At 38.6% G+C, this 26,761-nt stretch overlaps 5 protein-coding genes across 5 annotated transcripts; all 5 read right to left on the reverse strand.

Moving 5' to 3' along the window:
* Positions 1-1,942: 1,942 nt before the first annotated feature.
* LOC149041698 (uncharacterized) lies at positions 1,943-5,383 on the reverse strand. Its single transcript, XM_089180772.1, has 3 exons — positions 5,018-5,383; positions 3,426-3,543; positions 1,943-2,748 (listed from the first exon to the last, which is right to left on the reverse strand). Exons 1-3 carry the CDS (start codon positions 5,357-5,359, stop codon positions 2,162-2,164), a joined length of 1,047 nt encoding a protein of 348 aa, XP_089036898.1. The 5' UTR covers positions 5,360-5,383; the 3' UTR covers positions 1,943-2,161.
* A 1,306-nt stretch (positions 5,384-6,689) lies between these two features.
* Positions 6,690-10,496, reverse strand: LOC149041699 (uncharacterized). Its single transcript, XM_089180774.1, has 3 exons — positions 9,781-10,496; positions 8,191-8,308; positions 6,690-7,514 (listed from the first exon to the last, which is right to left on the reverse strand). Exons 1-3 carry the CDS (start codon positions 9,817-9,819, stop codon positions 6,922-6,924), a joined length of 750 nt encoding a protein of 249 aa, XP_089036900.1. The 5' UTR covers positions 9,820-10,496; the 3' UTR covers positions 6,690-6,921.
* A 984-nt stretch (positions 10,497-11,480) lies between these two features.
* Positions 11,481-14,901, reverse strand: LOC149041700 (uncharacterized). Its single transcript, XM_089180771.1, has 3 exons — positions 14,541-14,901; positions 12,976-13,090; positions 11,481-12,299 (listed from the first exon to the last, which is right to left on the reverse strand). Exons 1-3 carry the CDS (start codon positions 14,880-14,882, stop codon positions 11,707-11,709), a joined length of 1,050 nt encoding a protein of 349 aa, XP_089036897.1. The 5' UTR covers positions 14,883-14,901; the 3' UTR covers positions 11,481-11,706.
* Positions 14,902-16,138: 1,237 nt separating this feature from the next.
* On the reverse strand, positions 16,139-19,575 carry LOC149041701 (uncharacterized). Its single transcript, XM_089180773.1, has 3 exons — positions 19,209-19,575; positions 17,898-18,015; positions 16,139-17,219 (listed from the first exon to the last, which is right to left on the reverse strand). Exons 1-3 carry the CDS (start codon positions 19,548-19,550, stop codon positions 16,633-16,635), a joined length of 1,047 nt encoding a protein of 348 aa, XP_089036899.1. The 5' UTR covers positions 19,551-19,575; the 3' UTR covers positions 16,139-16,632.
* Positions 19,576-21,637: 2,062 nt separating this feature from the next.
* Positions 21,638-26,475, reverse strand: LOC113671866 (uncharacterized). The gene is made up of 3 exons (XM_089180770.1): positions 25,832-26,475; positions 23,862-23,979; positions 21,638-23,029 (listed from the first exon to the last, which is right to left on the reverse strand). The coding sequence occupies exons 1-3, from the start codon at positions 26,249-26,251 to the stop codon at positions 22,440-22,442; spliced, it is 1,128 nt and encodes a 375-aa protein (XP_089036896.1). The 5' UTR covers positions 26,252-26,475; the 3' UTR covers positions 21,638-22,439.
* Between the last annotated feature and the right edge of the window lie 286 nt (positions 26,476-26,761).

Consider the following 26,761-nt stretch of genomic DNA (forward strand, 5'->3'; position numbering starts at 1 on the left):
CACTGACTTACTTTGCACGCACTTTTGTCATCTAATTCGATCCGTTTCCGGTGAGATGTCTTTAGGTCACCTCGTGGAAGGTAGTGACGACTGAAAGTATATTTATACTTCTGTCTCATGGGAAATTTCAACGTGAAAAAAAAATTTTTTTTCGTATTAGAATTCGACTTCTGCCGCTCGACTTCTGCTTTTAAGTGTGAAGCACATATATTGAGATTTACCGTAATATTTTTCGTTTTTCTCAAACAAAATCGTACACCGTTTCATAAAAATGACAGCACGTGTGTCTTCAACCGCCTCAAAAAGTCATCGCAGCTCGACTTAAATTCATAGCTTCTCGCACATATTTCAGCCGACGCCGTTCAAACCGCTCTTACGCGACATTCTCTCTGTGCTCTCAAGTGAACTAGGTCCCAAGGACCATACATCTCAGAGACAAAAACGTGGGGCTTGCCCAAGTTTTTGAAATTGGACCATGACGTCGTATTTCATGACACACCTGTCTATGGCCCGGACTGATGGACAAAATGTCTATTTCCCCACAAATGATAGAAATTTTACTTTATTTTTAGAAAACTCGTTTTAAGCAAAAAGAAAGCAAAGAGAAGTTTCAAAAAGGAAGAAAAATACCTGGGCATTTCTCTCTCCAAGGAAAAAATGATAAATGTAAAAAATTTTCAGGAAAGTCGACAGAAAAAAGGGGATACCTTATTTGCAATTCATCACATGGAGCTGTCCTTCAGCGAAAGGGGTCTTGGATTGTTCCGAAACGTATTTTGCCACGAAGTAACACAATTGCTTTCTTACCACTATAGAAATCTTTCAATTTAGTAAATTTTTCACAAACAATTCAAGTCTCAAGAACAATCCACTATTCAAAGTCATCTGCTTAGTCAAACAAAAACATAGTAGTCTGAAGTAAATATAAAGTAGAATAAATGTATGTATAAAAAATGCGTCCATAGAGGTAAGAATGCGTGTTACCTGGTGTGTAACTTTGTCCAAATGCACATACTTGATAAAGAATAGCTTCTTTGAAGCCGTCCGCCGTTTAAACATTTGCTAATATCCTTGGTTTCTATCGCTTCTATTAGTTCTTTGTACGATTCGTTTCCTTTATTCTTGACCGGAAACGCTCCACTGCACTCTCAGTCAGAGAAACTTCCTCACCCTCCCCCCCTCCCCCCGACCCGGTATTAAAAACTCTTCACACCGACAATTTATCCTTATGTAGTTTCCAGATGGTCGAGCGGTAGTCGTGGGCGCGCAACGAGTGCTAGAGAGGTCATCGAGGTCGCTGGTTCGAATCACGCTATAGGAGTTATTCTTAATCTGGCTTGGGGGCCGAATAACTTCTCCCCGAGTATGATTTAGAGCTGGCGGACAAGGAGTAACTCTCAAACTGGCTTGGGGGCCGAGTAACTCCTCCCCGTGGAATTTGCATTTTGTTTTTGCAGTCTTTTTTATTTTTTTTTTCTTATAATCATCATATTTATCTTCTTCTTTCCTTTTTCTCTTTTTGTTCTGAGTAGTTATCCACTGTGGTATTTTTACTGATACGGTTTTGGTATGTGTCGGTTGCTTATTTTTTTCATTTCTTTTTTTTTTCGGAATTGCATATCTCCCGATGGGATACAACACAAATGACAATTGATTTCAAAAGTGTTGAGGACCTAAAAACTTATTCTCGTTCATAGGGGTCGAAGTGTTGGAATAAGTCCTTCAGAGGTAAGAAAAATTTCAACTTTGGGTGGGAAAAAGAAAATACTCAAATAACAGGTGTGACCATGCAGATGAAAATCGTAGATGCATACGGTGAAGGAATATAGATGGGAATATTTTGAACTGCTTTATCGCTCAATCGGTTTACTAATGGGCTCCTGGTTTACTCCCAGAAGTGATCAACAAGTATCTTCATCGTATACTCCCATACTCAAAAGTTGTCATCAAGTAGAAGTTTTTATTTTGATCTAACACCAAATTCCCGTTGCTAATTTACAAAGAAATGAGTTGCTGCTAAAGGGGAGAATTAACAATCAAATATTGGGTGTGAAAGCATTAAAAGAATCCATGTCTTTTAAATGGAATATTTGAATTAAATAGTTTGCTTATAAGTTACTGAAGAAAATACGTAGAGGTTATCATTTAGTCATGATGAGTGTTAATTAAGAGTTTTTCTGCGGACATACAGCGTAAGACCAATACCTGATCTTGGGCTTTGATAGGATGGTTCATATAGAGTATCCACGCCAAAACTGTTGACGCTAGCAGATCTAGAACCATTATGACACATACCGTGTCCGAGACTTAGGGTTGACAGACAATCACAGTTATTGTCAGCCAACAGCACCGACTTGACTCCATTCTCCTCACGGTACATGAATGTACGTTGGTCTTTTCTTGGCTCGCTACCGTTCAGCACTTCGGGATTCCACGCAGGTATGCTGTCTACGCTCTCCCCAGGATCTACCTCCTGGTGATCATGAAACGCACGCCAAGCTGCACTGGCAGCTGAAGCGCTAGAGCTGAAATTCCACTTGTACGTGGTACCTTCTGAGTCAACTGCAAGCATTTCAGTGTGATCTGCTTTAGCATCTACGGGGAGCCGACCAAAGCAGTACGGATCACGTGGCTCGCAGTAACCAAAGTCGTAAGCAAGGACGTCTTTTTCATCTGATGGCCACGTGGTACCAACGTCATACCACCAGAAGGCTATCCAGTCTCCATCGGCGGACGGAAGAATTCGACCTACGAGTGCAAACAACGAAACACGCTAAAAAGGCCTGGATGTACCACGAAGAGGTAACTAAACCTGGCCAGCGATTTGTATGACTCTCTTTTTAGCTGATTTGGTTTGAAAAAGTAACATCTTTCATAGCGATAGCCAAAGGTTTTCTTATCGAATCTATCGAGTTTATAATAACATCTGCATTTGTTTCATGACTCAAGTGACATGATGCCTTAACCCTGTAACACCCAGGATCTCCGCAGCAATTATCTCTATCGTCCGCCATACTATTCTTATAATGTCAGTTTGGAGAATTTGTTATTGAATCAACTATCAATCCCTTGCCTGATATTTCCTTTATTCTCATGACTTGTCTACTTAAATTTCTTGCCTGAAATTCTGTCTTGGTCACTGATAAGAATAAAAGGGTAAAGAGCTTACACCTTCCCACCAAGGGCGTTGAAAATTCAGCCGTGTTACATTCGTCTGCCTATCACATGAAGTCTTAGCTTTCAAGTTATGACTCACATGGCTTTCAGAGTCCTCTTTCATCAATTCTACATGCATTAATAAGCCAAATTCAACTTTAGTGATCATGTACTTAAAAAAAAAGTACGCCTTGCATTAAACACGAACCGAGACCAGCCGGTTAAAAACTATTTTCTTTTTGTACGAAACTCGAACCGCTCTACCTCACCTTTTTCACAGTTTTTCAAAACGTTGTATTCCCAAGGGCAACGACATCGGTAGGTATTTTTTTGGTAGTCTGGGATACATTTCCCCCTGTTTAAACATGGTTGATTGTCACAAGGGCTCTGCAGAAAAGACAGGCAATTTAAGCGTAACAAGAATTCTACATTGTTACAACCATTAAATTCTAATCATAGGCTTAAATCCCAACAGTTCAGCGTTCAGAAGCAAATCAGTTCGTCAATTTCTTATTTAGGCATTAACAGTAGAAGGCTTACAACGGAAGACGACAGTAGGGGTCCACCGCGGGCGATGAATAAAACAAAACTTATTGAATGGACCCCAGTTACTTCAGCAGATTGCCAAACAAACCAAAAAATTATTCCTCCTGGAGCGGACACCTTTTCCCAGTTTATCAATTCCATCCAAAACAAACTTTTGTTTTCGTTTCACGTGCAATACGTTTGTCGGTGACGAGACAAATCTCACCAAATCATGACTGCTTTGTAAAAACACTCATGTCCTTTCGTTAAACGTTGATTGGGGATCATTTGGCCGAGGGGTAAAAAGGAAACTCTTCCATATTTTCTTCAATCGCTAAACCACATGAATAAATAATAGCCTTAGTTTGGCGTGAAAACAAGCAGGCATAGATGTCTGTGGATATTTTCAATCGAGAGAGGCGAACAGTTAATTTTCCGAGAACGAAGCTGTGAACTTTGAGGAGCAGATTATGTCCAAAGAAAAAATGGAAGAGCACATTTTCATGCCTTATGGAGGATGTTGAGCTATTGTCTTTCATAAGCTCGCAATAAAACTTTTACAAACAGTGTCCCGTCGAAAACAGATGTTGATTTTCAGAGTGACTTTTTGAAAGAAAAGTTGATTTAAGTGGATGAAATCGTTGTGGGTCATCAATTTTGGGAAAATTAAGGATTGATAGATTTACTTAAACAAAAGTTTCGCGATTTAAGTGAAACAGGTAAAGCTCGTTTATTAACTAGGGCAGCACAGGCATTGCATTTAAATTATCTCACGCTAAGGACTCTTTATGTTATCCCAAGAATTCCTCTTTGACTTTTTGTAAAACTGAACTTTAAAAAGTTCAATTTTGATAAATGGTTTTTAAAAGATAAAGATTTAGAAATTGCCCCGCGCTAAGAAACATTGAAGTTTATACCTATTAAATTCAAGTTATCAAAACATTTATTGTGGTTCATGCTACAGAGGTGATGTGTTGATTAATGTTTTGAGAACTATTTTTGGCTTACGGTGCTTTTTTTCTTTTTGCTTGTACAAATAATATGGCATAAAAAAAATCGCATTTAAGCAAACTGATGCGGTTTCGAAAGTGATTTGAATTTAACCCTTTAATAAGACTTTATTTAGAAAAGTACTCTCTTCTTTTCCTGAAAAGTCCGAAAGAAATGTAGAATTTGTTGACTATATTTTCGCCTACTTGGTCATCAGAAAAAGTTCGTAAAGGTTGATAGCAATATGTAGCAAAATCATGTCTAGCAAGAGATTATAAAGAGGTTATAATTCCGTGATGTTTGGTTCTTATTCAAAACGCTTAAAATGGGCCAAACTTTCTCTTACCTTTAGCGAGAAATGCACAAATGCCTCATCGAACTTCATCTTTTCAGGAGAATCGTTCTTGTTAGACTCCAATAGCTGACACTCGGCACCCCCATTTCCACCATAATTGAGTGATGTACAGCTTTCGTGAACCAAACATCTCTCTAAGCATTCTGCGTACTCATTGGCAGTGCTGGACTGTAGCTGGTTGGTATCCAGTCTTTGCTTTTCGTGTATGGCAAAATTTGCGAAGCTTATGCCATCGGCAGAATCTCTAACAATTTGCTGCGTTGTCAGAGATATGGAGAAGAGAAAAATAGTAGAAAAGGAGCGGATCATCGAAATTGCTTCCAGATGCGTCATGATCAGCGATGCCTATCTGGCGACTGAGAGAAGCTCCGGAAACTCTTATTAGAAACTAGAAATAATTCTTGACGTCATCTGTAACTATGGAGACAAAAGAGTGGCGTCATTCGCGTCAAATTGTTGTCTTTCTGTATCTAACCATAGGAAGACCACGTACGAGATTGTTGAAGTTTTTTTTATAAAGAAGTACGAAGCAGGATGTCAGGCTCTTTAATTTATGTGTTATAAAGTCAGAACTTCGTGCTCCTGTCTTACGAAGAATCCGCTGTCAAACAAAAACATAGAAGTCTGAAGTAAACATAAAGTAAAAGAAATGTATGTATAAAAAATGCGTCCATAGAGATAAGAATGCGTGTTACCTGGTGTGTAACATTGTCCAAATGCACATACTTGATAAAGAATAGCTTCTCTGAGGCCGTTCGCCATTCAAACATTTGCTAATATTCTTCGTTTCTTTCGCTTGTGTTAGTTCTTTGTGCGATTCGTTTCCTTTATTCTTGACCGGTAACGCATCACTTCACTCTCAGTCAGACAAACTTCCTCACCCTCCCCCCCTCCCCCGACCTAGTATTAAAAAACTCTTCACACCGACAATTTATCCTTATTAATTGTGTAGTTTCCAGATGGTCGAGCGGTAGTCGTGGGCGCGCAACGAGTGCTAGAGAGGTCGTCGAGGCCGCGGGTTCGAATCACGCTATAGGAGTTATTCTTAATCTGGCTTGGGGGCTGAATAACTTCTCCCCGAGTATGATTTGGAGCTGGCGGACAAGGAGTAATTCTCAAACTGGCTTGGGGGCCGAGTAACTCCTCCCCGTGGAATTTTTTTGCTGTCTTTTGCATTTTTTTTCTTATTCTCATGATATTTATCTTCTTCTTTCCTTTTTCTCTTTTTGTTCTAAGTAGTTATCTACTATGCTATTTTTACTGATACGGTTTTTGTATGTGTCGGTTGCTTCTTTTTTCTTTTCTATTTTTTTTTTCAAAATTGCACAATACAATACAGGGATACAACACAAATAACAGTTGATTTCAAAAGTGCTGAGGACCTGAAAACTTATTCTCATTCGTAGGGGTCGAAGTGTTGGAATAAGTCCTTCAGAGGTAAGAAAAATTTCAACGTTGGGTGGGAAAAAGAAAATATTCAAATAACAAGTGTGACCATGCAGATGAAAATCAAAGATGCATACGGTGAAGGAATATAAATGGGGATATTTTGAACAGCTTTATCGCTCAATCAGTTTACTCCCAGAAGTTACCAACAAGTAGCTACATCTTATAGCATTTACACATTATCCGGGAAACAAATATAATGAAAATACTCATCAAGTTGTCATCAAGTAGAAGTTTTTATTTTGATCTAACACCAAATTCCCGTTACTAATTAATTTACAAACAAATGCGTAGCTGCTAGCCATAGAGGGGAGAATTAACAATCAGATATTGGGTGTTAAAGCATTATAAGAATCGTTGTCTTTTAAATGGAATATTTGAAATAAATAGTTTGCTTATAAGTTACTGAAGAAAATACGTAAAAGGTTGTTATTTAGTCATGACGAGTGTTAATTAAGAGTTTTTCTGCGGACATACAGCGTAAGACCAATACCTGATCTTGGTCCTTGACAGGTGGGATCATACAGAGTATCCACACCAAAACTGTTGACGCCAGAATATTCAGGATTATGACCACGATAACACATTCCGTGTCCGAGACTTAGGGTTGAGTAACAATCACAGTTATTGTCATCCAACAGCAACGACTTGACTTTATTCTCCTCACGGTACATGAATGCACTTTGGTTCTTTTTCGGCTCGCTACCGTTCAGCACTTCTGGATTCCACGCAGGTATGTTGTCTACGCTCTCCCCAGTATCTACCTCCTGGTGATCATGAAACGCACGCCAAGCTGCACCTGCAGCTGAAGCGTTAGAACTGAAACTCCACTTGTACATGGTACCTTCTGAGTCAACTGCAAGCATTTCAGTGTGATCTGCTTTAGCATCTGCAGGGAGCCGACCAAAGCAGTACGGATCACGTGGCTCGTAGTAACCAAAGTCGTAAGCAAGGACATCTTTTTCATCTGACGGCCACGTGGTACCAACGTCATACCACCAGAAGGCTATCCAGTCTCCATCGGCGGACGGAAGAATTCGACCTACGAGTGCAAACAATGAAACACGCTAAAAAGGCCTGGACGTACCACGAAGAGGTAACTAAACCTGGCCAACGATTTGTATGACTCTCTTTTTAGCTAATTTGGTTTGAAAAAGTAACAACTTTCATAGCGATAGCTCAAAAGTTTTTTATCGAATCTATCGAGTTTACGGTAACATCTGCATTTGTTTCATGACTCCAGTGACATGATACCTTAACCCTGTAACTCCCAGGATCTCCGCAGCAATTATCTCTATCGTCTGCCATACCATTCTCATAAAGTCAGTTTAGAGAATTTGTTATTGAATCAACTGTTAATCCCCTAGTCAATATTTTCTTTATTCTCATGACTTCTCTGCTTAAAATTCTTGCCTGAAATTCTGTCTTGGTTACTGATAAGAATAAAAGGGTTGAGGGCTTACACCTATCCACCAAGGGTGTTGAAAAATTCAGCCGTGTTACATTCGCCTGCCTATCACAAAAAGTCTTAGCTTTCAAGTTATGACTCACATGGCTTTCAGAGTCCTCTTTCGTCAATTCTACATGCATTAATTAGCCAAATTCAACTTCAGCGATCATGTATTTAAAAAAAGTACGCCTTTCATTAAACACGAACCGAGACAAGCCGGTTAAAAACTATTCTCTTTTTGTACGAAACTTGAACCGCTCTACCTCACCTTTTTCACAGTTTTTCAAAACGTTGTAATCCCAAGGACAACGACATCGGTAGGTATTTTTTTGGTAGTCTGGGATACATTTCTCCCTGTTTAAACATGGTTCATTGTCACAAGGGCTCTGCAGAAAAGACAGGCAATTAAGGCGTAACAAGAATTCTGCATTGCTATAACCATTAAATTCTAATCACAGACTTAAATCCCAACAGTTCAGCGTTCAAAAACTACTCAGTTCGCCACTTTCTTATTTAGGCATTAGCAGTAGAAGGCTTACAACGGAAGACGACAGTAGGGGTCCACCGCGGGCGATGAATAAAACAAAGCTTATTGAATGGACCCCAGTTACTTCAGCAGATTGCCAAACAAACCAAAAAATTATTCCTCCTGGAGCGGACACCTTATCCCAGTTTATCAATTCCATCCAAAACAAACTTTTCTTTTCGTTTCACGTGTAATACGTTTGTCGGTGACGAGACAAATCTCACCAAATCATCACTGCTTTATAAAAACACTCATGTCCTTTCGTTAAACGGTGATTGGGGATCATTTAGCCGAGGGGTAAAAGGGAAACTCTTCCATATTTTCTTCAATCGCTAAACCACATGAATAAATAATAGCCTTAGTTTGGCGTGAAAACAAGCAGCCATAGATGTCCGTGGATATTTTCAATCGAGAGAGGCGAACAGTTAATTTTCCGAGAACGAAGCTGTGAACTTGAGGAGCAGATTATGTCCAAAGAAAAAATGGAAGAGCACATTTTCATGCCTTATGGAGGATGTTGAGCTATTGTCTTTCATAAGCTCGCAATAAAACTTTTACAAACAGTGTCCCGTCGAAAACAGATGTTAATTTTCAGAGTGACTTTTTGAAAGAAAAGTTGATTTAAGTGGATGAAATCGTTGTGGGTCATCAATTTTGGGAAAATTAAGGAGTGATAGATTTACTTAAACAAAAGTTTCGCGATTTAAGTGAAACAGGTAAAGCTCGTTTATTAACTAGGGCAGCACAGGCATTGCATTTAAATTATCTCACGCTAAGGACTCTTTATGTTATCCTAAGAATTCCTCTTTGACTTTTTGTAAAACTTAACTTTAAAAAGTTCAATTTTGATAAATGGTTTTTAAAAGATAAAGATTTAGAAATTGCCCCGCGCTAAGAAACATTGAAGTTTATACTTATAAAATACAAGTTATCAAGACATTTATTGTGGTTCATGCTACAGAGGTGATGTGTTGATTAATGTTTTGAGAACTATTTTTGACTTACGGTGCTTTTTTCTTTTTGCTTGTACAAATAATATGACATAAAAAAAATCGCATTTAAGCAAACTGATGCTGTTTCGAAAGTGATTTGAATTTAACCCTTTAATAAGACTTTATTTAGAAAAGTACTCTCTTCTTTTCCTGAAAAGTCCGAAAGAAATGTAGAATTTGTTGACTATATTTTCGCCTACTTGGTCATCAGAAAAAGTTCGTAAAGGTTGATAGCAATATGTAGCAAAATCATGTCTAGCAAGAGATTATAAAGAGGTTATAATTCCGTGATGTTTGTTTCTTATTCAAAACGCTTACAATGGGCCAAACTTTCTCTTACCTTTAGCGAGAAATGCACAAATGCCTCATCGAACTTCATCTTTTCAGGAGAATCGTTCTTGTTAGACTCCAATAGCTGACACTCGGCACCCCCATTTCCACCATAATTGAGTGATGTACAGCTTTCGTGAACCAAACATCTCTCTAAGCATTCTGCGTACTCATTGGCAGTGCTGGACTGTAGCTGGTTGGTATCCAGTCTTTGCTTTTCGTGTATGGCAAAATTTGCGAAGCTTATGCCATCGGCAGAATCTCTAACAATTTGCTGCGTTGTCAGATATGGAGAAGAGAAAAATAGTAGAAAAGGAGCGGATCATCGAAATTGCTTCCAGATGCGTCATGATCAGCGATGCCCATCTGGCGACTGAGAGAAGCTCCGGAAACTCTTATTAGAAACTAGAAATAATTCTTGACGTCATCTGTAACTATGGAGACAAAAGAAAGGCGTCATTCGCGTCAAATTGTTGTCTTTCTGTATCTAACCATAGGAAGACCACGTACGAGATTGTTGAAGTTTTTTTATAAAGAAGTACGAAGCAGGATGTCAGGCTCTTTAATTTATGTGTTATAAAGTCAGAACTTCGTGCTCCTGTCTTACGAAGAATCCGCTGTCAAACAAAAACATAGAAGTCTGAAGTAAACATAAAGTAAAAGAAATGTATGTATAAAAAATGCGTCCATAGAGATAAGAATGCGTGTTACCTGGTGTGTTACATTGTCCAAACGCACATACTTGATAAAGAATAGCTTGTCTGAAGCCGTTCGCCATTAAAACATTTGCTAATATTCTTCGTTTCTATCGCTTGTGTTAGTTCTTTGTGCGATTCGTTTCTTTTATTCTTGACCAGAAACGCACCACTTCACTCTCAGTCAGACAAACTTCCTAACCCTCCCCCCCTCCCACCGACCCAGTATTAAAAATTTCTTTAGACCGACAATTTATCCTTATCAATTATGTAGTTTCCAGATGGTCGAGCGGTAGTCGTGGGCGCGCAACGAGTGCAAGAGAGGTCATCGAGGTCGCGGGTTCGAATCACGCTATAGGAATTATTCTCTATATGGCTTGGGGGCCGAATAACTTCTCCCCGAGTATGATTTGGAGCTGGCGGACAAGGAGTAACTCTCAAACTGGCTTGGGGGCCGAGTAACTCCTCCCCGTGGAATTTGAATTGTGATTTTGCTATCTTTTTACTTTTTTTTCTAATTATCATGATATTTATCTTCTTCTTTCCTTTTTCTCTTTTTGTTCTGAGTAGTTATCTACTATGGTATTTTTACTGATACGGTTTTTGTATGTGTCAGTTGCTTCTTTTTTTCATTTCCAATTTTTTTTTTCAACATTGCACAATACAATACAGGGATACAAATGCAATACAGGGATACAACACAAATAACAGTTGATTTCAAAAGTGTTGAGGACCTGAAAACTTATTCTCATTCGTAGGGGTCGAAGTGTTGGAATAACTCCTTCAGAGGTAAGAAAAATTTCAACGTTGGGTGGGAAAAAGAAAATATTCAAATAACAGGTGTGACCATGCAGATAAAAATCAAAGATGCATACGATGAAGGAATATAAATGGGGATATTTTGAACAGCTTTATCGCTCAATCAGTTTACTCCCAGAAGTTACCAACAAGTAGCTACATCCTATAGCCTTTACACATTATCCGGGAAACAAATATAATGAAAATACTCATCAAGTTGTCATCAAGTAGAAGTTTTTATTTTGATCTAAAAGCAAATTCCCGTTACTAATTAATTTACAAAGAAATAAGTTGCTGCTAAAGGGGAGAATTAACAATCAGATATTGGGTGTTGAAACATTATAAGAATCGTTGTCTTTTAAATGGAATATTTGAAATAAATAGCTTGCTTATAGGTTACTGAAGAAAATACGTAAAAGGTTGTTATTTAGTCATGACGAGCGTTAATTAAGAGTTTTTCTGCGGACATACAGCGTAAGACCAATACCTGATCTTGGTCCTTGACAGGTGGGATCATACAGAGTATCCACGCCAAAACTGTTGACGCCAGAATATTTAGGATTATGACCACTATGACACATTCCGTGTCCGAGACTTAGGGTTGACAGACAATCGCAGTTATTGTCATCCAACAGCACCGACTTGACTCCATTCTGCTCATGGTACATGAATGCACGTTGGTTCTTTTTCGGCTCGCTACCGTTCAGCACTTCTGGATTCCACGCATGTATGCTGTCTACGCTCTCTCCAGGATCTACCTCCTGATGATCATGAAACGCACGCCAAGCTGCACTGGCAGCTAAAGCGTTAGAACTGAAACTCCACTTGTACGCGGTACCTTCTGAGTCAACTGCAAGCATTTCAGTGTGATCTGCTTCAGCATCTGCAGGGAGCCGACCAAAGCAGTACGGATCGCGTGGCTCGCAGTAACCAAAGTCGTAAGCAAGGACGTCTTTTTCATCTGATGGCCACGTGGTACCAACGTCATACCACCAGAATGCTATCCAGTCTCCATCGGCGGACGGAAGAATTCGACCTACGAGTGCAAACAATGAAACACGCTAAAAAGGCCTGGATGTACGACGAAGAGGTAACTAAACCTGGCCAGCGATTTGTATGACTCTCTTTTTAGCTGATTTGGTTTGAAAAAGTAATATCTTTCATAGCGATAGCCAAAGGTTTTCTTATCGATTCTATCGAGTTTACGGTAACATCTGCATTTGTTTCATGACTCCAGTGACATGATGCCTTAACCCTGTAACACCCAGAATCTCCGCAGCAATTATCTCTATCGTCCGCCACACCATTCTCATAAAGTCAGTTTAGATAATTTGTTATTGAATCAACTATTAATCCCCTAGTCAATATTTTCTTTATTCTCATGACTTCTCTGCTTAAATTTCTTGCTTGAAATTCTGTCTTGGTTACTGATAAGAACAAAAGGGTTAAGGGCTTATACCTATCCACCAAGGGCGTTGAAAAATTCAGCCGTGTTACATTCGTCTGCCTATCACAAAAAGTCTTAGCTTTCAAGTTATGACTCACATGGCTTTCAGAGTCCTCTTTCGTCAATTCTACATGCATTAATTAGCCAAATTCAACTTCAGCGATCATGTATTTAAAAAAAGTAAGCCTTGCATTAAACACGAAGCGAGAGCAGCCGGTTAAAAACTATTTTCTTTTTGTACGAAACTTGAACCGCTCTACCTCACCTTCACAGTTTTTCAAACCGTTGTATTCCCAAGGGCAACGACATTGGTAGGTATTTTTTTGGTAGTCTGGGATACATTTCTCCCTGTTTAAACATGGTTCATTGTCACAAGGGCTCTGCAGAAAAGACAGGCAATTTAAGCGTAACAAGAATTCTGCATTGCTATAACCATTAAATTCTAATCACAGGCTTAAATCCCAACAGTTCAGCGTTCAAAAACTACTCAGTTCGCCACTTTCTCATTTAGGCATTAACAGTAGAAGGCTTATAACGGAAGACGACAGTAGAGGTCCACCGCGGGCGATGAATAAAACAAAACTTATTGAATGGACCCCAGTTACTTCAGCAGATTGCCAAACAAACCAGAAAATTATTCCTCCTGGAGCGGACACCTTTTCCCAGTTTATCAATTCCATCCAAAACAAACTTTTCTTTTCGTTTCACGTATAATACGATTGTCGGTGACGAGACAAATCTCACCAAATCATCACTGCTTTATAAAAACACTCATGTCCTTTCGTTAAACGGTGATTGGGGATCATTTGGCCGAGGGGTAAAAGGGAAACTCTTCCATATTTTCTTCAATCGCTAAACCACATGAATAAATAATAGCCTTAGTTTGGCGTGAAAACAAGCAGCCATAGATGTCCGTGGATATTTTCAATCGAGAGAGGCGAACAGTTAATTTTCCGAGAACGAAGCTGTGAACTTGAGGAGCAGATTATGTCCAAAGAAAAAATGGAAGAGCACATTTTCATGCCTTATGGAGGATGTTGAGCTATTGTCTTTCATAAGCTCGCAATAAAACTTTTACAAACAGTGTCCCGTCGAAAACAGATGTTGATTTTCAGAGTGACTTTTTGAAAGAAAAGTTGATATCATTGGATAATATCGTTGTGGGTCATTAATTTTGGGAAAATTAAGGAGTGATAGATTTACTTAAACAAAAGTTTCGCGATTTAAGTGAAACAGGTAAAGCTCGTTTATTAACTAGGGCAGCACAGGCATTGCATTTAAATTATCTCACGCTAAGGACTCTTTATGTTATCCTAAGAATTCCTCTTTGACTTTTTGTAAAACTTAACTTTAAAAAGTTCAATTTTGATAAATGGTTTTTAAAAGATAAAGATTTAGAAATTGCCCCGCGCTAAGAAACATTGAAGTTTATACTTATAAAATACAAGTTATCAAGACATTTATTGTGGTTCATGCTACAGAGGTGATGTGTTGATTAATGTTTTGAGAACTATTTTTGACTTACGGTGCTTTTTTTCTTTTTGCTTGTACAAATAATATGGCATAAAAAAAATCGCATTTAAGCAAACTGATGCTGTTTCGAAAGTGATTTGAATTTAACCCTTTAATAAGACTTTATTTAGAAAAGTACTCTCTTCTTTTCCTGAAAAGTCCGAAAGAAATGTAGAATTTGTTGACTATATTTTCGCCTACTTGGTCATCAGAAAAAGTTCGTAAAGGTTGACAGCAATATGTAGCAAAATCATTTCATAATTCCGTGATGTTTGGTTATTATTCAAAACGCTTAAAATGGGCACAACTTTCTTTTACCTTTAGCGAGAAGTGCACAAATGCCTCATCGAACTTCATCTTTTCAGGAGAATCGTTCTTGTTAGACTCCAATAGCTGACACTCGGCACCCCCATTTCCACCATAATTGAGTGATGTACAGCTTTCGTGAACCAAACATCTCTCTAAGCATTCTGCGTACTCATTGGCAGTGCTGGACTGTAGCTGGTTGGTATCCAGTCTTTGCTTTTCGTGTATGGCAAAATTTGCGAAGCTTATGCCATCGGCAGAATCTCTAAGAACTTGCTGCGTTGTCAGAGATATGAAGAAGAGAAAAATAGTAGAAAAGGAGCGGATCATCGAAATTGCTTCCAGATGCGTCATGATTAGCGATGCCCATCTGGCGACTGAGAGAAGCTCCGGAAACTCTTATTAGAAACTAGAAATAATTCTTGACGTCATCTGTAACTATGGAGACAAAAGAAAGGCGTCATTCGCGTCAAATTGTTGTCTTTCTGTATCTAACCATAGGAAGACCACGTACGAGATTGTTGAAGTTTTTTTATAAAGAAGTACGAAGCAGGATGTCAGGCTCTTTAATTTATGTGTTATAAAGTCAGAACTTCGTGCTCCTGTCTTACGAAGAATCCGCTGTCAAACAAAAACATAGAAGTCTGAAGTAAACATAAAGTAAAAGAAATGTATGTATAAAAAATGCGTCCATAGAGATAAGAATGCGTGTTACCTGGTGTGTTACATTGTCCAAACGCACATACTTGATAAAGAATAGCTTGTCTGAAGCCGTTCGCCATGAATCGTTTCTATCGCTTGTGTTAGTTCTTTGTGCGATTCGTTTCCTTTATTCTTGACCAGAAACGCATCACTTAACTCTCAGTCAGAGAAACTTCCTCACCCTCCCCCCCCTCCCACCGACCCAGTATTAAAAATTTGTTTAGACCGACAATTTATCCTTATTAATTATGTAGTTTCCAGATGGTCAAGCGGTAGTCGTGGGCGCGCAACGAGTGCTGTAGAGCTCATCGAGGTCGCTGGTTCGAATCACGCTATAGGAGTTATTCTTAATCTGGCTTGGGGGCCGAGTAACTCCTCCCCGTGAAATTTGCATTTTGTTTTTACTGTCTTTTCTCTTTTTTTTTTCTTATTATCATTATATTTATCTTCTTCTTTCCTTTTTCTCTTTTTGTTCTGAGTAGTTATCCACTGTGATGTTTTTTCTGAGACGGTTTTGGTATGTGTCGGTTGCTTCTTTTTTTCATTTCTATTTTTTTTTTCAAAATTGCAAAATACAATAAAGGGATACAACACAAATAACAGTTGATTTCAAAAGTGTTGAGAACCTGAAAAAACTTATTCTCATTCGTAAGGGTCGAAGTGTTGGAATAAGTCCTTCAGAGGGGAGAAAAATTTCAACGTTGGGTGGGAAAAAGAAAATACCCAAATAACAAGTGTGACCATGCAGATGAAAATCAAAGATGTATACGGTGAAGGAATATAAATGGGGGTATTTTAAACAGGTTAATCGCTTAATCAGTTTACTCCCAGAAGTTGTCAACAAGTAGCTACATCCTATAGCATTTACACATTATCCAGGAAACAAATACAATGAGAATACTCAAAAGTTGTCATCAAGTAGAAGTTTTTATTTTGATCTAACACCAAATTCCCGTTACTAATTTACAAAGAAATGAGTAGCTTCTAGGGGGCAGAATTAACAATCAAATATTGGGTGAGAAAGCATTAAAAAAATCGATATCTCTTAGACGGAATATTTGAAATAAATAGTTTGCTTATAAGTTACTGAATAAATAGATAGGAATACTTTGAACTGCTTTATCGCTTAATCGGTTTACTAATGAGCTCCTGGTATACTGCCACAAGTGATCAACAAGTAACAACATCGTATACTCCCATACTCAAAAGTTGTCATCAAGTAGAAGTTTTTATTTTGATCCAACACCAAATTCCTGTTGCTAATTTACAAAGAACAATCAAATATTGGGTGTGAAAGAATTAAAATAATCCATGTCTTTTAAATGGAATATTTGAAATAAATAGTTTGCTTATAAGTTACTGAAGAAAATACGTAGAGGTTATCATTTAGTCATGATGAGTATTAATTAGGAGTTTTTCTGCGGACATACAGCGTAAGACCAATACCTGATCTTGGGCTTTGACAGGATGGTTCATATAGAGTATCCACGCCAAAACTGTTGACGCTAGCAAATCTAGAACCATTATGACACATACCGTGTCCGAGACTTAGGGTTGACAGACAATCACAGTTATTGTCATCCAACAGCACCGACTTGACTCCATTCTCCTCACGGTACATGAATGCACGTTGGTCATTTCTCGGCTCCCTACCGTTCAGCACTTCTGGATTCCACGCAGGTATGCTGCCTACGCTCTCCCCATGATCTACCTCCTGGTGATCATGAAACGCACGCCAAGCTGCACTGGCAGCTAAATTGTTAGAACTGAAACTCCACTTGTACGCGGTACCTTCTGAGTCAACTGCAAGCATTTCAGTGTGATCTGCTTCAGCATCCGCAGGGAGCCGACCAAAGCAGTACGGATCACGTGGCTCGCAGTAACCAAAGTCGTAAGCAAGGACGTCTTTTTCATCTGATGGCCACGTGGTACCAACGTCATACCACCAGAAGGCTATCCAGTCTCCATCGGCGGACGGAAGAATTCGACCTACGAGTGCAAACAATGAAACACGCTAAAAAGGCCTGGATGTACGACGAAGAGGTAACTAAACCTGGCCAGCGATTTGTATGACTCTCTTTTTAGCTGATTTGGTTTGAAAAAGTAACATCTTTCATAGCGATAGCCAAAGGTTTTCTTATCGAATCTATCGAGTTTATAGTAACATCTGCATTTGTTTCATGACTCCAGTGACATGATGCCTTAACCCTGTAACACCCAGGATCTCCACAGCAATTATCCCTATCGTCCGCCATACTATTCTTATAATGTCAGTTTAGAGAATTTGTTATTGAATCAACTATTAATCCCCTGACTGATATTTTCTTTATTCTCATGAATTGTCTGCTTAAATTTCTTGCCTGAAATTCTGTCTTGGTCACTGATAAGAATAAAAGGGTAAAGAGCTTACACCTTCCCATCAAGGGCGTTGAAAAATTCAGCCGTGTTACATTCGTCTGCCTATCACATGAAGTCTTAGCTTTCAAGTTATGACTCAAACGGCTTTCAGAGTCCTCTTTCATCAATTCTATATGCATTAATAAGCCAAATTCAACTTTAGTGATCATGTACAAAAAAAAAAAGTAAGCCTTACATTAAACACGAACCGAGACCAGCCGGTTAAAAACTATTTTCTTTTTGTACGAAACTCGAACCGCTCTACCTCACCTTTTTGACAGTTTTTCAAAATGTTGTAATCCCAAGGACAACGACATCGGTGGGTATTTTTTTGGTAGTCTGGGATACATTTCTCCCTGTTTAAACATGGTTCATTGTCACAAGGGCTCTGCAGAAAAAACAGGCAATTAAAGCGTAGCAAGAATTCTACATTGTTACAACCATTAAATTCTAATCACAGGCTTAAATCCCAACAGTTCAGCGTTAAAAACTACCCAATTCGCCAATTTCTTATTTAGTTATTAACAGTGGAAGGCTTACAACGGGAGACGACAGTAGAGGTCCACCTCGGGAGATAAATAAAACAAAACTTATTGAATGGAAAGCAGTTTACTTCAGCAGATTGCTAAACAATCTAGAAAAATATTCCTCCTGGAGCGGACACCTTGTCACAGTTTATCAATTCCATCCAAAACAAACTTTTCTTTTCGTTTCACGTATAATACGCTTGTCCGTGACGAGACAAATCTCACCAAATCATCAATGCTTTGTAAAAACACTTTTGTCCTTTCGTTAAAGCTCGCAATAAAACTTTAACAAACAGTGTCCCGTTGAAAACAGATGTTGATTTTCGGAATGAATTTTTGAAACAAAAGTCGATTTCAGTGGATGAAATCGTTGTGGATCATTAATTTTGGGAAAATTAAGGAGTAATAGATTTACTTAAACAAAAGTTTCGCGATTTAAGTGAAACAGGTAAATCTCTTTTATTAACCAGGGCAGCACGGGCATTGCATTTAAATTATCTTACGCTAAGGACTCTTTATGTTACTCTGAGAATTCTTCTTTCACTTTTTGTAAAATTGAACTTTAAATTTTGATAAATGGTTTTAAAAGATAAAGATTTATAAATTGCCCCGCGCCAAGAAACTTTGAAGTTTATACCTATAAAATACAAGTTATCAAATCATTTATTGTGGTTCATGCTACATAGGTGATGTGTTGATTAATGTTTTGAGAACTGTTTTTGACTTACATTCCTTTCTTTCTTTTGCTTGAATAAATAATATGGTATAAAAAATCGCATTTAAGCAAACTGACGCGGTTTCGAAAGTGATTTGAATTTAACCCTTTAATAAGACTTTATTTAGAAAAGTACTCTCTTCTTTTCCTGAAAAGTCCGAAAGAAATTTAAAATTTGTTGACTATATTTTCGCCTACTTGGTCATCAGAAAAAAGTTCGTAAAGGTTGATAGCAATATGTAGCAAAATCATGTCTGGCAAGACATTATAAAGAGGTTATAATTCCGTGATGTTTGGTTCTTATTCAAAACGCTTAAAATGGGCACAACTTTCTCTTACCTTTAGCGAGAAGTGCACAAATGCCTCATCGAACTTCATCTTTTCAGGAGAATCGTTCTTGTTAGACTCCAATAGCTGACATTCGGCACCCCCATTTCCGCCATAATTGAGTGATGTACAGCTTTCGTGAACCAAACATCTCTCTAAGCATTCTGCGTACTCATTGGCAGTGCTGGACTGTAGCTGGTTGGTATCCAGTCTTTGCTTTTCGTGTATGGCAAAATTTGCGAAGCTTATGCCATCGGCAGAATCTCTAAGAACTTGCTGCGTTGTCAGAGATATGAAGAAGAGAAAAATAGTAGAAAAGGAGCGGATCATCGAAATTGCTTCCAGATGCGTCATGATCAGCGATGCCTATCTGGCGACTGAGAGAAGCTCCGGAAACTCTTATTAGAAACTAGAAATAAATCTTGACGTCATCTGTAACTATGGAGACAAAAGAGTGGCGTCATTCGCGTCAAATTGTTGTCTTTCTGTATCTAACCATAGGAAGACCACGTACGAGATTGTTGAAGTTTTTATATAAAGAAGTACGAAGCAGGATGTCAGGCTCTTTAATTTATGTGTTATAAAGTCAGAACTTCGTGCTCCTGTCTTACGAAGAATCCGCTGTCAAACAAAAACATAGAAGTCTGAAGTAAACATAAAGTAAAAGAAATGTATGTATAAAAAATGCGTCCATAGAGATAAGAATGCGTGTTACCTGGTGTGTAACATTGTCCAAACGCACATACTTGATAAAAAATAGCTTCTCTGAGGCCGTTCGCCATTAAAACATTTGCTAATATTCTTCGTTTCTATCGCTTGTGTTAGTTCTTTGTGCGATTCGTTTCCTTTATTCTTGACCAGAAACGCACCACTTCACTCTCAGTCAGTCAAACTTCCTCACCCTCCCACCGACCCAGTATTAAAAATTTCTTTAGACCGACAATTTATCCTTATTAATTATGTAGTTTCCAGATGGTCGAGCGGTAGTCGTGGGCGCGCAACGAGTGCTAGAGAGGTCATCGAGGTCGCGGGTTCGAATCACGATATAGGAGTTATTCTTAATCTGGCTTGGGGGCCGAATAACTTCTCCCCGATTATGATTTGGAGCTGGCGGACAAGGAGTAACTCTCAAACTGGCTTGGGGTCCGAGTAACTCCTCCCCGTGGAATTTGCATTTTGTTTTTGCAGTCTTTTCTATTTTTTTTCTTATAATCTTCATATTTATCTTCTTCTTTCCTTTTTCTCTTTTTGTTCTGAGTAGTTATCCACTGTGATGTTTTTTCTGATACGGTTTTGGTATGTGTCGGTTGCTTCTTTTTTTCATTTCTATTTTTTTTGGAATTGCATATCTCCCGATGGGACACAAATAACAGTTGATTTCAAAAGTGTTGAGGACCTGAAAAAACTTATTCTCATTCGTACGGGTCGAAGTGTTGAATAAGTCCTTCAGAGGTAAGAAAAATTTTAAAAAGAAAAAGAAAAAGAAAATACCCAAATAACAGGTGTGACCATGCAGATTAAAATCAAAGATGCATACAGTGAAGGAATATAAATGGGGATATTTTGAACAGCTTTATCGCTCAATCAGTTTACTCCCAGAAGTTACCAACAAGTAGTTACATCCTATAGCATTTACACATTATCCGGGAAACAAATATAATGAGAATACTCATCAAGTTGCCATTAAGTAGAAGTTTTTATTTTGATCTAAAAGCAAATTCCCGTTACTAATTTACAAAGAAATGAGTAGCTGCTAGGGGGCAGAATTAACAATCAAATATTGGGTGTGAAAGCATTGAAAGAATCGATGTCTTTTTTAGACGGAATATTTGAAATAAATAGTTTGCTTATAAGTTACTGAAGAAACACCGTATGTGTTATCATTTAGTCATGATGAGTATTTATTAGGAGTTTTTCTGCCGACATACAGCGTAAGACCAATACCTGATCTTGGGCTTTGACAGGATGGGTCATATAGAGTATCCACGTCAAAACAGTTGACGCTAGCAGATCTAGAACCATAATGACAGATACCGTGTCCGAGACTTAGGGTTGAAAGACAATCACAGTTATCGTCATCCAACAGCACCGACTTGACTCCATTCTGCTCTCGGTACATAAATGTACGTTGGTCATATTTCGGCTCACTACCGTTCAACACTTCTGGATTCCACGCAGGTATGCTGCCTACGCTCTCCCCAGGATCTACCTCCTGGTGATCATTCAAAATTTGTCAAGTGCGACACTACTCGTTTGACTACGGTAATACCAGGTATCAATAGAACTTGAATGATTCCACGAGCAGCAGCATCTTGCACCTGCATTCTTTTGACAGATCTCACTCATTTATATTTATCTTTCTTGTCGTTAAGAAATAAAACTAAATGCCAGCGGAATACAATTACATAGCAGGAAAATTTAAGAAACAAACTGATGCTCTCTCACGTGCCAAAGAATGCAATCATTTTATTCATTTTAATTGTTTACAGCTTGCAAAGTTCGAACTCTGTTGTATAATCTTATGGTAGATCGGTCCCTTCTGCAGTCTATCTTGAATTACCTATCAAGAGGTCGTAGTTCATGATCTCTTGATGGTAAGCAACGATATATAATGACAGAAGCATGCAGTATAACAAGCTTCTGATGCTAAAAATGACATATCTTCTGATGAGTTTCGAAGCGATTACAACAGTTGTTTCAAGAAGTGTTGAAGACCTCAAAACTTACGCTCGCCAGTAGGGGTCAAAGTGTTGGGATATGGCCTCCAGGGCTAAAAATTTCAAGGATCCATCACAAGTCTATGACTTAACTTCACTTTTGTATCAAACTATATACAGTTTGAATCAGGATGACAGACTCTTTAATATACGTGTTAGATGGTCAGAACTACGTGCCCCAGTCTCCTGCATCAAGCTGCATGCAAATCTTGTATTGTGTCAGAAATGAAGAAGCAATAAAAGTTGCATTGCAATTGTTGTAATTTTGGTTTTACAATACTCAATCTAAAAGGGCTCTATAAGTAACAAAAATGAATGAAATAAAGAAACATTATAATTATCGAAGGTGGAGAAGACTGAAACGGATTACATTTGACCAACTTGAATAACTAAGGAAACATTTTTTAGCATGCTCACACATCGATACTCCGCCTACAAGAAGCGAAAGTTTGAGACAGATTATCAACTGCACCACGAGCTTGAAAATTATTGAGGCCATGAGGGGCAGCTTGTTTGATGTTGAGTGTTATTTGAGAGTTTTTCTACGGACATACAGCGTCAGACCAATACCTGATCTTGGTCCGTGACAGCCGGGATCATAAAGTGCATCCACGCCAAAACTGTTGACGTCAGAATATGAAGTATCATGATTAGATAGACACATACCGTGTCCGAGACTTAGGGTTGAAAGACAATCACAGTTATCGTCATCCAACAGCACCGACTTGACTCCATTCTGCTCACGGTACATAAATGCACGTTGGTCATCTTTCGGCTTGCTACCGTTCAGCACTTCTGGATTCCATGCAAGTATGCCTACGCTCTCTCCTTGGTTTACCTCCTTGTGATCATGAAACGCCCGCCAAGCTGCACTGGCAGCTGAAGCGTTGGAACTGAAATTCCACTTGTACGCGGTACCTTCTGAGTCAACTGCAAGCATTTCAGTGTGATCTGCTTTAGCATCTGCAGGGAGCCGACTAAAGCAGTACGGATCACGTGGCTCGCAGTGACCAAAGTCGTAAGCAAGGACGTCTTTTTCATTAGACGGCCACGTGGTACCAACGTCATACCACCAGAAGGCTATCCAGTCTCCATCGGCGGACGAAAGGATTCGACCTACGAGTGCAAACAATGAAACACGCTGAAACACCAGGGATGTGTATGACTCTCCCCTTGGCTAATTTGAATTGAAAAAGTACAACTTTTGTAATGGTAGCTCAAAGGTTCAATCAAATCCGTCGATCCTATGGTAATATCCTTTATGTTTCCAGTAATAGATGCCGTAACTCTTTCACTCTCAGGATCTCATTAGTAGTTCTCCTAACTGTTTACATATAACTCCTATGATATTAGTTTGGAGAATTAGGTACTGGATCAACTGATAATCCCGTAATTAATATTTTTCTTCATCCTCATCACTTGGCTGCCTGATACTGTATTAATTAATATTGTAAGGAGAAATTCTGTCTTGGTCATTCATGGGAGTAAAAGGGTTAAGAGCATACACCTTCCCACCTCGGGCGCGTCGTAAAGTTTGCTTACACTCGTTTGCATACCACATAAGGTCTTTACTTTTATCTGTGACTCACATGGTTTTCAGAGTCTTCGGTTATTTATCCTGCATGTACTGATAAGCCAATTGTAACTTCAGTAATCAAGTAGTTAAAAATAAGTAAGTCGATCTATTTGAAGTTTCAACATTCCCCCCCCCCCCCTCTAAGGTAACCCAGAGGGTATTTGACTGTCGTCCACGCCCCAGGGGTGGGAAATTTGAACTTTGCTGGGGGTGGGGTGGGGTATTTATACCAGCGGAATACACATATTTTTCTTATAAATATGGAAGAGTTCTGAGATTTTTTTCTTTCATTAGCAAACGCCTAGAAGACAAATTTCACTTCTAAAAACTATTTTATATTTATATTTTGTAAGAAAAACCAAATGACCTCACCTTTTTGACAGTTTTTCAAAACTTTGTATTGCCAAGGGCAACGACATCGGTAGGTATCGTTTTGGTAGTCTGGGATACATTTCTCCCTGTTTAAACATGGTTCATTGTCACAAGGGCTCTGCAGAAAAGACAGGCAATTTAAGCGTAACAAGAATTCTGCATTGCTATAACCATTAAATTCTAATCACAGGCTTAAATCCCAACAGTTCAGTGTTCAAAAACTACTCAGTTCGCCACTTTCTTATTTAGGCATTAACAGTAGAAGGCTTATAACTGAAGACGACAGTAGAGGTCCACCGCGGGCGATGAACATAAACATGGTTTATTGTCGCAAAGGCTCTGTAACAGAGACAGGAAATTAATGTATAACAAGAATTTTGCATCTTTACAGCCACTTAAATATTCTTTCAGGCCTGAATCTCAACATTTTAGCGTTCAAAAACCACTAAGTTCGCTATTTCCAAGCAGGCGAAGCAGTACAAGGCTTGACTTTACAAAGCGACTTTTTTTAAAACAAATAAGTTTGTCTAATTTTCGATAGCAATAGCTATAAATGCTCTTTCAACTTATTGGGAGGCTTTAATCACATCGGCCGCAAGGTCTAAGTATCTGGCGATTATTATATACCACACGGATTTTAAGTGCTCTCGTGTGCGCCGATCGGCTAGCTCGAAAAGTTAATAGTAATTAATATTCTTCACCAAAAGGGTCCAAAAAAGTTTAACTAGAAATTTTTCTTTTGACTTTGAATTGACTTGAGGAAGATGTCACCATGTCTTTTGAATAGGTGATCTTTGTTTGTTATCTATCGGTGCAGACCGCTGATTTTGTAAAAATAATGAAATGATAGAATTGGTTAGACTAACGCTTTGCGATTGAAGTGAAACAGGAGCGTCTTGCTAAGTAATTAGGGCAGCACTCGTTTTTTATATCATTTATCTTACGCTAATGACCAGATCTTAAAACTTTTTAATTAAATTTTTCTGAGAATTCCTCTTTAATTTTGCGGTAAAACTGGTAAACATATTAAATATTTAAACCTTTCAAGTTAGAATTCAATGTATAAATAGGGGTAAAATTTAAACTTGCAACTTAGCAGCTGTGAAGTATTCAGTTACCTTTTAAAGATAACTTATTAAGGCTCTTATCGTGGTTCATTCAAGTTCCTTTAATAACTGAAATTGAACCTTCTTTAGAGCTGATGTGTTGCTGAATGTTTTGAGAACTATTTTCTTTACGTGCAATGCACATATATATATATATATTTTTTTTTTGGAAAAAGAAAAGTAGGTATATAAAACTCGAATTTGAGAAAAACTGATATGAGTTCCAAGCTGATATGCATGACTATATTTAAATAAGTACTTTCTAAATTTTCCGCAAAGTCGTGAAGAAATTTTTGTATTTAGAGAAGATGTTTTTCTTCGTGTCACGAGCGTGGGACTGAAAGAAAGAACATTCTGATTCCCCACGAGGAATCGAACCTCAGACCTTCCGATTCAAAACTTATCATATTTCTAATTCTGTGTTCAAACATGACGCTATCGACATCGCTGATCCTAGCGGCAAACAGGACGCTTGTCATGTATATTAACTTCGTAATGGACCTCGCTCACCATAGAGTCTCTTTGGCTCAGAAGTAGAAAATCGGAGTGCGGATTCCGATGGTCTGAGGTTCGATTCCTGATTGGAACACAGAATTTTTTCTTTGTCCCACGTTCGTGACAAGACGAAAAACATATTTCTCTATTTGTTAACTGTGTTCAAAACTTACATCTTTCTTATTCTAAATTTAAAATTTGTTGACTTTATTTCTGCCCATTTGGTCCTTCGAAAAAAAAGTTCGTAGAGGTTCATATTGGAGTAAAATGTAGCAAAATCATCTCTGACAAGATATTATAAAGAGGTTATAAACTTGTGATGTTTGGTTAGTATTCAAAACGCTTAAAATGGGCCAAACTTTCTCTTACCTTTAGCGAGAAATGCACAAATGTCTCATCGAACTTCATCTTTTCAGGAGAATCGTGCTTGTTAGCCTCCAATAGCTGACACTCGGCACCCTCATTTCCACCATAATTGAGTGATGTGCAGCTTTCGTGAACCAAACATCTCTCTAAGCATTCTGTGTACTCGTTGGCAGTGCTGGACTGAAGCTGGTTGGTATCCAGTCTTTGCTTTTCGTGTCTGGCAAAATTTGCGAAGCTTATGCCATTGGCAGAATCTCTAACAATTTGCTGCGTTGTCAGCGGTATGGAGAAGAGAAAAATAGTAGAAAAGGAGCGAATAAGCGAAATTGATTCCAGATGCGTCATGACCAACGATGACCTTCCGGCGACTGAGAGAAGCTCCAGAAATCCTCGTTGGAAACTAGAAATGATTCCTGACGTCATCTGTAACTATGGAGACAAAAAGTGGCGTCATTCGCGTCAAATTTGTGTCATTCTGTATGTAAACATAGGAAGAGTGTGTTACGAGACTGTTGAAGCTTGCACATAAAGACGTTGACACAAGTAACATGTGCATCAATATTTAGCCAATTCTCCGGTCTCTTCGTCAATTGAGAGGCTATCAGTAAGCGAAGGAATCCATCCTGTCTCTGAAGAGGTAGCACCCTGATCGAGGTTCCCCTTTTAAGATCTTCCCGGTGTGCTTCAGTTCTAAATCTGTTAAGTGCGACTCTACTTGTTTGACTAAAGAAGTTTCCCTTTCCCGTTGTTGAAAACTTTTCCTAGATGCGACCCTTGCCTTATTAGCGACAAAGCTGCGAGAGAACAGCCGTGAGTGCTTCAAATGCTTGTCACCCCAAAGTAATCATCATAACAATTCGATTTAAAGCCACTTCTAATAAACGCTGCCCTTGATGCTGATGGATGTACAATTACCAATGAACGCCGCTGAAA

The sequence above is a fragment of the Pocillopora damicornis genome, chromosome 8 (assembly GCF_964200805.1).
Source record: "Pocillopora damicornis chromosome 8, jaPocDami1.2, whole genome shotgun sequence".
In the NCBI taxonomy this organism is placed as follows: Eukaryota; Metazoa; Cnidaria; class Anthozoa; order Scleractinia; family Pocilloporidae; genus Pocillopora; species Pocillopora damicornis.

Coding starts and splice junctions, on each gene's coding strand:
- LOC149041698 (XM_089180772.1), bottom strand. CDS start 5,359: ATGACGCATCTGGAAGCAATTTCGATGATCCGCTCCTTTTCTACTATT. Junction 3,544..5,017: donor TTGTGCATTTCTCGCTAAAG/GTAAGAGAAAGT, acceptor TCTTTTCTGCAG/AGCCCTTGTGACAATCAACC. Junction 2,749..3,425: donor TTTGAAAAACTGTGAAAAAG/GTGAGGTAGAGC, acceptor TTGCACTCGTAG/GTCGAATTCTTCCGTCCGCC.
- LOC149041699 (XM_089180774.1), bottom strand. CDS start 9,819: ATGAAGTTCGATGAGGCATTTGTGCATTTCTCGCTAAAG. Junction 8,309..9,780: donor TTGTGCATTTCTCGCTAAAG/GTAAGAGAAAGT, acceptor TCTTTTCTGCAG/AGCCCTTGTGACAATGAACC. Junction 7,515..8,190: donor TTTGAAAAACTGTGAAAAAG/GTGAGGTAGAGC, acceptor TTGCACTCGTAG/GTCGAATTCTTCCGTCCGCC.
- LOC149041700 (XM_089180771.1), bottom strand. CDS start 14,882: ATGACGCATCTGGAAGCAATTTCGATGATCCGCTCCTTTTCTACTATT. Junction 13,091..14,540: donor TTGTGCACTTCTCGCTAAAG/GTAAAAGAAAGT, acceptor TCTTTTCTGCAG/AGCCCTTGTGACAATGAACC. Junction 12,300..12,975: donor CGGTTTGAAAAACTGTGAAG/GTGAGGTAGAGC, acceptor TTGCACTCGTAG/GTCGAATTCTTCCGTCCGCC.
- LOC149041701 (XM_089180773.1), bottom strand. CDS start 19,550: ATGACGCATCTGGAAGCAATTTCGATGATCCGCTCCTTTTCTACTATT. Junction 18,016..19,208: donor TTGTGCACTTCTCGCTAAAG/GTAAGAGAAAGT, acceptor TTTTTTCTGCAG/AGCCCTTGTGACAATGAACC. Junction 17,220..17,897: donor TTTGAAAAACTGTCAAAAAG/GTGAGGTAGAGC, acceptor TTGCACTCGTAG/GTCGAATTCTTCCGTCCGCC.
- LOC113671866 (XM_089180770.1), bottom strand. CDS start 26,251: ATGACGTCAGGAATCATTTCTAGTTTCCAACGAGGATTTCTGGAGCTT. Junction 23,980..25,831: donor TTGTGCATTTCTCGCTAAAG/GTAAGAGAAAGT, acceptor TCTTTTCTGCAG/AGCCCTTGTGACAATGAACC. Junction 23,030..23,861: donor TTTGAAAAACTGTCAAAAAG/GTGAGGTCATTT, acceptor TTGCACTCGTAG/GTCGAATCCTTTCGTCCGCC.